Raw genomic sequence first — 12,508 nt, forward strand, 5'->3', positions numbered from 1 at the left:
TTCATCTCCGCGAGTTTACATCGAAAACAAAACACGCACGATGGCACCCTACAGGATACTATTCGACAAGGCCTCACATACGAGCGAACATTGACTCACGCACGCGTATTCTTGTGTATGATGGAAAAAAATAAAGAAAATGGTGTATTAAATACTGTGCAGTATTTAACTGCCTAAATAATAATAAAAACACAGAATGTACTTTTTTAAGTTGCCTAAAGACACTGAGGGGTAAATAAGTAGTTAATATTATTCATGATAATTCATGCTAAATTCATGTTAAATCATGTATTTCCTCCGCCATTTTCTACAGTTTGGCACCTCACGTCACATCATTTTGCCGAAGTCAGCCCTATAGCTTCGGCGCAGTGCCGATCACTGACGTTTGTCAACAAAATGGTGCTTGACTCTTGAGACAAGCTAAATTACACCATATTGTTAATGGCATTGGGCATACATTCTTTTAAATACCATCGCGAAGTAAAACTTCTGTACGTAGTACTTATTATTATTCTGTGCTTTAACTTTAATAAACGTCAAAAAATTAGATAGACTCAAAATCAGGACACCACCAAATAACATTCTAACATCTCCCTAACTATATGAACACTTAACCCTCACATCCTTAACCTGGTCTGTCATCATGGCCTCCCTAATGAGTCTCCAGCCATGCCGTAAAATCAATACGCAGAACGTTTACCCTGGTATATCGCAGTAAGTTTCCCTTTCGCACATTCCTGTGGGTGTTGGATGTGGTGAAGGTAGAAGCGGACCGTAAAAGTGCGTGTACATGAGACTACACATTTTTATTGAGAAACGAGATGTGCCCGCGACCACCGCGATTCGTACGCATGTAATAAGTTTGAATATATTTCCCGTTTTTGCAACTCACATAACACCTGGTGCGATTGCGGTTAAATAAACTGCCCTGTCATGCATAAAAAAATCATTTTTTTTACTGCTCCGTCTATATTGAATAATATAAGAAGCCACCGTGTTTATCTTGACATGCTGTTGTTTGAAGAATGTTTGGTACAATCAGCGTCAAAGAGTATATAGCCTTCCTCGATAATAGGCTTTTTAACACTGAAATAATTTTTCAAATGGGACCAATAGTTCCTGAGATTAGCGCGTTCAAACAAACAAACAAACAAACTCTTCAGCTTTATAATATTAGTATAGATAAGATCGCTCATCGCTCTCTACTATCTAGTGGGTGAACCTAAGGTACAGACACCCAGAATGTCGCTTTCGGCAAATAAAAACAAATGTCCTTCCCATCCAATCTTGGTAGTAACGATTCCGTGTTCAGGTTGCTCCATGGGACAAGTGAAAGGACTTTTGTTACGATGTAATGGCTCGTTTTACTTGAAGATACATCTTTGGTCAAGGTATGAGGAGGAGTTAAGATTATTTATGAAGTTACTTTAAAATGGGAATTGATTTAGGTGTATCTTCAAATCAATAATATTGCAGCATATTACTTTTTTTTTGTACTAAAACCTGTATTGTAATTTGACTAATAAAATTGTCTGTCCTTGAAACTTTAAGTTTATGCAAACTCCGTACCTACCTACTAGGTAGGTATGTTCATCAGGAATGTAGAATTCTAATAATGAAGTAATTTCTCAAAACAGTCCAGTAGTTTTGGAGCGTATTCAATACAAACAAACAATTTTATTAGATTATTTATAAGAAAGTACCTACATTTTGGTGGCTGGTAAATTTTCTAGAAATGTTCAACCGTAGCGTAGCCCAAACTAATTTTTAGCAAATGCCTCTTTAAAGTCTATCTTAATGAACGAACTAACAAATTAGGCGAAAGAAATGTCACGTAAAGTCAAAATTATTTAGACAAAATTGGGCTTGATTTGGATCTGTTTAGACACAAAATTAGACGCTATCGTCTAAAACTCAGACAGACCCTTACACATGCCTGGGTGAGTAAGCGAAACGTTCATTGGGACAGCTAACTGGATGTTTAATTATTTCCAAGGATCCGTAGATTTTTCTCTTTTGGACGCTACTAATTGATAATTAAGTATTTCAATTCAGCAAACGAAACGGCTCGTTAGAATCTCGCTTTGGTACGCGAATGTTTTATTGAATTTACGAAATTTTGTCCGCCCGGGGTTTTTAATGAGCAGATTCAAAGGTATAGGTTATACGAGTACATGTTTAGTAGGTTGATCTATCAAAAGGTACACTTATATTATCTAATGAGAATTTATTAATAAACTAAAATCTAGAAATCTATTGCCTGTTATTATTTTACTACCCAACTCCTCTGTCCAGCGAAGGGAATGTAGGCCTAATACATCATTTGTTTCTGGTAAATTATAGAGTTATGATCCTACAGTGATGACTAAATGTTGATGAAGATTAAAGCTGAGTTTCACCACCTAACTTTAACCGCAACTATAACCTTAACCGGTATTTTTTATGGAGTTTGACAGACTATAAAGTGGTGCAAGCCTTAGACTCTTCCCGGAAATTCTAAAAAATATCACCCTCTAGTGATAAAGCCGCCTTAAATCTTTTTTTAATACATAACAAGGCAGGTATTTGATCACAATCACACCATTTTGCACCATTTCAAATTGTATCATTTCTTTGTATATCAGAAATAACATAGAGACGCACAATTTAGCTTTTATAAACACTGTTTTGTGTCTAAAACATGGCTCATTTAGTATAGCTCGACATATCCATTAAAATAGAATTTTCCGTGACTCCCTCCGGCGTTTGTGTACAAAAAGAAATGAGTTAGACAAAAAATAACGTAACAACACACATTTGGAGCAAAGGGCAAACGTAATCAACAATCCAGCTTAATGAAAACACAAGAAACAATTAAAAGTTACTTCTTTTCCTTGGAAATAATGTCGTCGTCAAGGCAACTGCAATTAGGAACTAATATTGACAATTTACTCTAGAAGTTCTCTCGTATAAAGTTTAATTAGTTGGGTTTTGTTAGATAGTTTTCTTTTAGTGGGAAATAGAAAATATGAACTTCTGTATGACCTGTTTTTTATGCTTCCATTGTTATGGATAGTGTGACCAGTAGGTACCTACTTTCCGATCTTTATGACATTGGTTGGATTTTATTGGCGGTCAAGCTGTAGATCCTGCCTACACAAGAGTTGTAGTGGTGGGAACGAGAGGTGGGAATAGTCCCGTTTATCTTTACAACTATACCAAAGAATGTATACAGATACAGATAGATAAACTAAACACAGAAAAAACATGCTAGTCTTATAAATCAGTACAATCTAAATAACTTATTATCTATATCTTGTTGTAAATAGGTGTCACGTGAGTATTTTTTTAAATATCAGGATAGGGAAGACTATAACCTCCATTTTAGTCAGTTCCAATATTGAAAATTCCTGTTTGACATTGAACAAATAAGTTTCTCTTTCTCTAAACCTTTCCAAATGACCTCGAATCAATTCTCCACTGGTTTGTCCTTTGAAGTCGTTATTTTCGACTAGACAAAATCAAATCACCCTCATTTGGAAGGTTCGGCCTGGAAATAATAAGATCTTGAGGATTGGAGTAATGGTTACTAGGAAAAAAATGTAGAGGTACCCTACGCTATGGCGTATCAGGTATACAGGGTGGAAACTAGAAATGATGGTACGATTATTTCTAAACTATACGAGATATAAAAACTGTTTACTGATCCTAACCCCCCCTGAAAGTGTTTCACGAGCTCTATTAAACGGTATCAATAATAGGGTACAGAATAAACTGAATCCATCCGAAAATTAAATGTTCCGGCACGTCGGAGAAATAAAAATTCATCTGATACGCAGTTAGAAAGCATTATTATTAACTAGCTTTTGCCCGCGGCTTCACCCGCGCGAAATTTAGTTAGTCACAAATCGTCATAAATTATAGCCTATTATGTTATTCTGGGTTGATAACTGTGTTTCGGTTTAGACTTTTGACAGAAGATACCAAACAAAGTGTGTAAAGAATCGAAAGTCCATACAGTAACACAGTGTACTATGAGTAAGTTATACTTACTTTCCCCGGCGCCTGTCACTGTGTGTACGATGAGCACCACGACACACAGGCACCGATGCCCCTCCACCGACATTGCTGAGTTAACCTGCAACAAAACAAATAACATCATCGTCAGGTCATATAGTCTTTAAGGAGCACGACTCTTAGTAATTTACCAGAGTAGGCGTTCCATTCCCACTGACTTTCTAGTTTTAAAATTTTTTCTCAAGTATTGTTCCCGCCCACTTTAAAAGATGCTTACTAAGAACTAGTGAACGCCAGATCTACTATTCTAGTCAATGAATGCTTTAACGACGGTGTAGATGGAAATCCGTGGAACACAATTTCTGACTTCGGGACTATTAAGACTAGTTAGGAGGTGAACATAGCAAAAGTCCCCGCCCTTAGCCCTTGAGCCGGCGAGGAGAGGGGGGTTTGAAGATACCATTTCTCGGTTTTTCGCTTAATCCTCGGAAACTATACGTCCTAGTGACATCACTATCACTTAACTACTATGGACCAAAAAAGCTTATTAAATTTTCTCTACAGGTGAGATAGTCAAGATTTTCTATATCTTGTATAACGTCATTTTATAAAATCTTAAAGTTTGTCAGCAATGCTCCCAATAGAAAATTAAAATCATCATATCACTCATCGTGCCTTTGGAACCTACTCTTGGAAAAACTCACTACTATTTGGAAAAAATTGTCTATCAAGGAGTTGGAACGGTCAAAATTATCTGGCTGATGAGGAAATAACTTCTAACCATTACCCAAATATTAGTTATACATAAAAAAATAATCAGATTTTAGCTCAGTCTATTATGCTTTATGTTCAATTAATGAGATTTCCAGTGTAAAACATTTCCGCACTTAATTACACAAAAATGTAAACCAATCAGTCGCTTTTCGCGTTATTCGCATGATTTCATTAGCCAAAAATTTAATAACTCACTCAAGTTGCCCGAAAACATGCGGGGTTTCAGTTTTCAATCTGTATTTCGTGGAATCACAAAAACGATTCACAAAATTTGCGGTCAGATCAGTATGTCAGCGAGTACTCGAATTGCGTTTGCAAATGATGAATGGATGCAATCACGCGCTGAAATACATCCAGATTTATACACTGTTATAAATCTATTGTCAGCTTGCTGATGAATTAAAAATGTGGTCAATGGTTGATGTTAAATACTCTTATCGACTGATTTAAACAAATGAATAGCTATTGATTAAAACAAAAATGAAGTCTACACACCAAACGCCGACCCGCCGACATATGAGTTGTTGTCAAAAGTCATAGAATGTACAAGTTTTCGACATGATTCTTTTGAAATAAAGCCGCTAACACCAAGCTGCCGGGCTGTCGCTGGGCTTGGTGTGTAACCATTTGTTAGTCTTGAACAAACTTTGATATAAATCGTCTAGAAATACGTTTCGAAAATAAATGTTCTTACGTAAATATTTATCGAACGCGTAGGCGACTCTGACGAAAGAATGAATGAACGAATGAACTAACAATCGAATGGATATGTTAGCATTGAACGTATTTTGTGAACGATTGATGAATGGCGCAATCAGACCGTTGTTATAAATCTAGATTTATTTGTACCTAGATCTAACAATGGTAGGCAATTTTTCAACTGCCTCTCTAGTGAAAAATGTGAATTTTTCATAAGTGTACGTTAGATTAAAGTCTAAATTCACGAGTATTGTTGTGTGGCAGGCCAAAGCCGAATGACGTCCACTGCTGGACAAAGGCTTCCCTCAAGGATTTCCACAAAGACCGGTCCTACGCCGCTCGCAGACAGGCACCTCCAGCGACCTTCACCAGATCGTCGGTTCACCTAGTAGGAGGCCTGCCCACGTTATTTGGTGCATAAGTTGCAGGTATAACATTGACAGATATTGGTGAATTGCACACAATTGATTAACTCATTTTCTAAAGCTCGTTTGAATGGAAGCTATCGAATACTAGCTATTGTTTACATTCGGCCCAGTCCGACAGTCCAAATATCAAACAATACTATCAAATTCAGGCCGAAATCCAATGTGGGCTTTCAATTAATCTACAAACCTAGATTTAGTGACAATTGTACTGTTTAGGAATGAAATTTTGGATGAATTCTGAACAAAATCTATCTATTTGCGAAAGCTGTTTTCTAAGGGCTTGTTCCTACGGCGACATCCCGTTTTTTGCAGGAACTGTTTCTTAGTAGTTTTTCCCGTTTAGTAGTATACGTGTTTTAATACAATACTACGAGTACTTCACACGATCATCCCGTTTGTAGTGTCCCGCAAAAAACCGATCCGTTTTAATTTGGAATTGGAATTCCAAACAATAATGTGTGTTTACACGACAGTCCTGCATTACTGGATCCCGCAAATCTAGATTGCTATTGGAAAAAGCGATTTTTTACGGGAATACTGCATTCAAATCAAAACATATTTGACAACAGTCTTCAGTTACTGACACCAAAATTGGTTTTTACTTAATAATAAATTGATTAAAAACACCAATCAACTTAATATTATTATCTATCCTATCCTATCCTATCCTATCTCTAAACAAGAATAGATTTACCATTCTCGGTGTTACCTTGAAAAGCAACTAATACTGGGTTGCACCATCTTACTTTAACTAACAAACGTCAAAAATCTGTCAAGTTTTATACAAAAAGCACCTGTTATTTTTATAGTTACCGTTAATAAGTTGGTGCAAATTCAGCCTAAGGATCCAAGACAAAAACTTATTTTTACTAAAACAATAAGCAATACTGTCAATTACTCCAACTCGAGGCAAGCATCGCTTAGCCTAAACTTGGCTAATGCAATCCCGAAACTCCCCCAAGCTTTCCCGAGGGAAATATCTCATAAAAGTACAAATAATTCACGAAAGGAGTAGTGATGGGCGTGAGTCGATGTTTTTGCTTTATCGTTAAATGAAATTACATGAGCTGTGAGAAAAGAGATCAAAGTATAATATAAAATTATCACTTCACGGGATTTATTGCAACAATATCTATTTTAACGGTAAATAATATTTACCCTCCCGACGTTTCGGCTCGGTTGCACGAGTCATGGTCGCGGGCAGACTGAAGAGATGCGGCGTCGTCTGCTCCGGCGCGATGAGTTTTCTTCACCCACCCGCATTTGCACAATATTTTCGTCAGTGGTACAGTCAGTCCGACAAACTACACTAACAGTGTCCGGGTTTCTCTGAGATGGCCTAGAACGCGATTTGTACTTCGTTATCACCGGATTCCACGCTGATGATAGGATAAAGTATAATAGTTTACACCTTCTCAAAAGAAAATATCTTGATAGGATCTGTTGGAAACTGGCCAGCAGAAATATCATTTAGATTGAAGCTATAAAGTTAGGTAAGTAAGATGGTACCTTTTAGTTACTGCTTTTTAAAGGTAGTTGCTATAAGTATCATGTGAAATACAGTTTTAATACTAGCGTTTCTGTTTCCATCAGCGTCGATATCTTTATTCAATGTCATAGAGTCTAGTAGTACGTAACAATGTCATATTAATAAATAACATCGTATAACGTAACAATATCATATTAATAAATAAATAACATTGAAATGATGAATTTTAATTTCTGTGACGGGTCTGTATGTATGTATTTACAAAAAAAAAAAAGTATTTAAGTATGTTTATCCCGTCGTCTAGTACCCATAGTACAAGCTTTGCTTAGTTTGGGACTAGAGGCGCAGTGTAAAATGTCCAAGGATATTTATTTATTATTTATTTATTTATTAGAGCACTATGTACTAGTATTTCTCGCCGCCAATTTGAGGCATCACATCACTTCGTAAGAACTGTTTGAATAATGTATTTAACATCGCAACAATATTTAGTACTTTATTACCACGTCCCAATATAAATAAACTTACTATCAATTTCATACTATCATCAGTGTCTTCCCAATAGTTCTAAAAATATTTTTCGATCACATTCCAAGGTCACGAGGGCTACTCTGAAACGATATTTACATAATTTATTCTGTCACTGTCGCTCACGCTTTGATGGCAACACTCGAAACTTCGGATAATGGCGCAGTTACACTTTGCGGGAAATTGATCGAGACGTGTAGTGTCAAAACCAACTTCAGTAAATTTCAACGTGTGTCGCTCGTACTGGGTGTGCGTGCTAACACTTCTGTTCGAACAGTTAATCGCATAGTGTAACTGCACTACGTTTTTCGGAGTAACCCCGCAGTATCGATATCGATAACTTTCCCCCAACACTACAGAAGAGATATTTCCGAAGTAATAACGGGTTTCTGTGCTGTTATGTCGGACACCCCAGTTATTGACATCGTTAATCTATTAGAAGGATAAACTTGAAGAATTGGGACTCCCTTAATATCATTGCAGAAAAGGTTACGTTATTCTTACCGCATTTAGCACATTAACTAATATAACACTGGGTAATAGAGTCCAGACTATGTAACATAGCATTGTAATAAAACACAAGTTGTATAAATGTTACATTAAGTCGAACACATCGTTGTAAAGTCTGTTATTTGTGTACTTGACTAAACAAAAAGGATTGATTTTACTGCTCAAATGCAAAAACTTTTGCCAAGGGACAATAAGTTCCAAATTCTAATATATAAAAAAACCATACAAATTATCATCGAAAATCGGTCATTTAGAATGAAGAAACTAAGTTTTTTAAAATTTAACTAGCTTTTGCCCGCTGCTACATGCACCCGCGTGAAATTTAGTTTTCACAGATCGTCATAAATTATAGCCTATAATATGTTATTCTGGGTTATAAACAATAAACTGTAAAGTTTCAACAAAATCCGTTTAGGAGTTTTTGCGCGAAAGAGTAACAAACATCCAGACATCCATACAAACTTTCGCATTTATATTATTAGTAGGATTAGTAGAATAGGATATTGGGTCTGTATAAAAAAGTATTTTTTATTAACCCTAAAATATTCTGTATATCAGGGTAACATTATCCTTGGATTTTTTTTTACACTGCGCTTCTAGTCCCAAACTAAGCAAAGCTTGTACTATGGGTACTAGACAACGGATATAAACATACTTAAATACTTTTTTTTGTAAATACATACTTATTATAACATAGAAAAAAATTTTTTTTTTTACAAATAATACAAATTGAATTAAAACATTGAATTTAAAACATACATTAACATTTACACTTGTATACCTTAACTAATACAGAAACAATTACAGCGACATTACAGCACAAACTACAATAAAACTGGGTACGAATCAGGATTACACTAATACATTACATCACAAGCCCCGTCCTTGGCTGGGATTTTACAACCAATGCTTGTATTAGCATACAGTCGGAATACTTTGCCAAGTAGTGGTAGAACATTTAGGTTATCGGTGGCATCTGCTTGGCTTTTTAGGTAATATGTGACCGGCCTACTATCGCTTGTAGTCGGTAAACTTATTAGCTAACAGCATTGTACATTACATACTTCTGTTAGTACATCTTTAATTATAAAAGCGAAAGGTCACTGACTCACTTACTCATCACGAAATCTCAGAAACTACAAGTGCTAGGAGTCTCAAACTTTGCATGGGGGTTCCTTTTAGAACGTAGGTACTCATTAAGAACTAATTTTACGAAACTCCACCCCTAAGGGGGTAAAACGGGATCCACGCGTACCAAGTCGCGGGCGGCCGCTAGTCTCGTATATTTAAGTACTAGTATTATGTAGTAGTTAGTACGTCTAGTGAGTATTTTTTTTCCTCTAATATTATGTCTTCTATGATGGATCGACCAGCCTGAAATAAAGGTTCTAAGGCTGGGTTACACCGTCTTACTTTAACAAACGTCAAAAATCTCTCAAACTCAATACAAATAACACCGGTTATCACCATAGTTACCTTTAAAATTAGGTGGTGCAACTCAGCCTAAGCGTATTGGGAAACATGATTACGTAACTGAAAACGTAAAAGTGACTTTCGTGCTTGTTTATTACTAAAACAGGTTGAAAAATCAATTTTAAAAATTGGAAATAACTATGAGGTCAGGTTACCAAATTAATACAACCTCGTGTGTTACGAGTACTGCTGTATAGATAGGATCTATATAAATATCAATCAAAACCCAATCAGTGAAGGTCAGAGTTATCCCAGGGGGATGTTAAACTGTCACGAGTCACTCTAACTTGATTAGAAACAAATACCTATCACATTAATGACCAATAACTTGTGACTGATTGATACCATATTATTTACCTAGTAAGTCTATGATTTCAGGAGGAGCTTGACTCTCGTAACACAGGTAACGCCCGTATTCACAAACTTTACTATGAGGTCTCACAGTGCGTGTGGACGCACGGGGTGATACACGAACCAATCAGAGCTCTATTCAACGCTGTGCGTTCGATTTGCTGCTTCACTTAAAGTTCAGCCAAACCAACGCGATCACACGCGATCAGCCGGCGTGCAGCGATGGCGATCAGACTTAAAAATGGTTTGACCGAACCTTTAAGCAAGCATCGTTTGTGAATACGGGCGTAAATCTTTTACGAGACCAGAACTTGTAATAGGGGTTTTTTTTATAGAACATTAAAAAATCAATCCACTTAGGTTCACCTTTTACGAGAGCAGAACATTAAAATTATTTATTTAAAAATATTTCGATTTATAACAAAAAAATCTATCCACGTTAACTTTTGCAAACTATTCCCAAACGATGTTGATCCTCCACACGAGGCTTTGTTAGAGAAATCTGCAATTCTCAGCTGCACCAGTTTGCGTTGAACCCAACACAATCAATCATGCCCCGCAGAGTTCGGTTCAACAATCGCTTGATTTATGACGTAACAACCTGCGATTTTTCTGTTCGTGACGTATTTGGATGACGTGTGATTCTGTATAGGCTGTGTGCTTACGATTTGTCCTAGTTAGACGATGTGGAAGAACAATGGAAAAATAAAATTGATTTAAATAAAAATGGGATTACAAAAGTTTGTACAAATACATAAAAAAGTTGATGTTTGAAAAACGATACATATTAACATTAACTAAGTTTAAGCCAAATGAACCAAATGAGCTCGGTTTTTCTTTACGAGATCGAATCAGAAATGAGGAGATCCTTAAACGCTGACATAGCCCGACGGATTAGCACGCTGAAGTGGCAATGGGCAGGGCACATAGTACGCAGAACTGACGGCCGATGGGGCAGCAAAGTTCTGGAGTGGAAGCCACATACCGTAAAGCGCAGCGTAGGTTATCCACCCACAAGGTGGCAGGAAGGCGCTGGATGCAGTCCGCTACCAACCGGTCATTATGCAAATCATTGGGGTAGGCCTATGTCCAGCAGAGGACGTTCAATGGCTGAAATGATGATGATGATGCTAAATGACGTAATGCAGGACAAAGGCTCCACAACGACCGATCTTACGCTGCCCGCATCCAGGTGCTTCCCGCGACCTTGACCAGATCGTCGTTCCACCGAGTGGGAAACTGGTTGGGTTTCATTAAAGGCGAAGTTGTAGATCCTGGCTATACAGGAGTTGCAGCGGTGGGAAAGTGTGGTGGGATAAGTCCCGTTTAGTTAGAGACTTGCTTAAACGTCTTCTGGCCTGTAGTTGTCACTTTAAAAAAATTAAGCCTAGGCGCAGCAGACCAGCGACTTTTAGTTGGCCGATAGTTGGGTCGGGCTGTTAATCAGTATGGGCATGTATGAAAGTGTGCAAACTTCACCTATTTAGTATCGGCCGATTCTTCATACAAATTAAAATCGGGCCCAACTATCGGCCAACTAAAAGTCGGTGGTCTGCGTCTAGGCCGAAAACCTTCGATCAAACTTCCGAATGTTTTCCGCAACGAACAAATACCTTACAATAAATTCCCCTCTAATTAAATTGAAACGACTGAGGAAACGGCTATTTATGAGAACAAAAGAAATAAGTTAAATGAAGCAAGCAGGTAAGTAAACTTGCCTTAAATAACGTTAAGTCTACCAAGAAGTTCTCATACAAATTCGGACTCTACACCATAGGGAGAGGGTTCAAATTTGTATGTTGTAATAGACGAGGCTTTTCCCAAAGAATTCCCTAACAAATGCTGGAAATTCATCATGAATGTAAGGCCTCTGAGGCTGTTTTAGAGTTTTAAATGAAAAGGCCTAATAGTATCATAAATGTAACTTTGATAAAAGGTCTATAATATCTAAATATTAATTTTTGTATCTTGAAAGCTTTCTACATCAATTACTAACGTATCTTTAGTAGATTTTTTTATTTGCATTAATATATTTATAAAAGCGAAAGGTTACTGACTGATTGAGTGACTGACTCACTCATCACGAAATCTCAGAAACTACAAGTGCTAGGACTGCTAGGAGTCTCAAATTTTGCATGGGGGTTCCTTTTAGAACGTAGGTGCTCACTAAGACGGGATTTTGCTAAATTCAACCCCTAAGCGGGTAAAACGGGATCCACCCGTACGAAGTCGCGAGCGGCCGCTAGTAAATGGTATTTAG

The 12,508-nt window shown here is 37.1% G+C and overlaps 1 protein-coding gene across 1 annotated transcript in view; it reads right to left on the bottom strand.

Moving 5' to 3' along the window:
- Positions 1-12,508, bottom strand: part of LOC135083160 (uncharacterized) — a 137,505-nt gene that overhangs the window by 55,838 nt on the left and 69,159 nt on the right. Inside the window, exon 2 of the mRNA XM_063977895.1 lies at positions 4,033-4,117. Within this exon, the coding sequence (XP_063833965.1) occupies positions 4,033-4,117 (85 nt within the window). The remainder of the gene's footprint in view (positions 1-4,032; positions 4,118-12,508) is intronic.

This window comes from Ostrinia nubilalis, chromosome 23, assembly GCF_963855985.1.
Source record: "Ostrinia nubilalis chromosome 23, ilOstNubi1.1, whole genome shotgun sequence".
Taxonomy (NCBI): domain Eukaryota; kingdom Metazoa; phylum Arthropoda; class Insecta; order Lepidoptera; family Crambidae; genus Ostrinia; species Ostrinia nubilalis.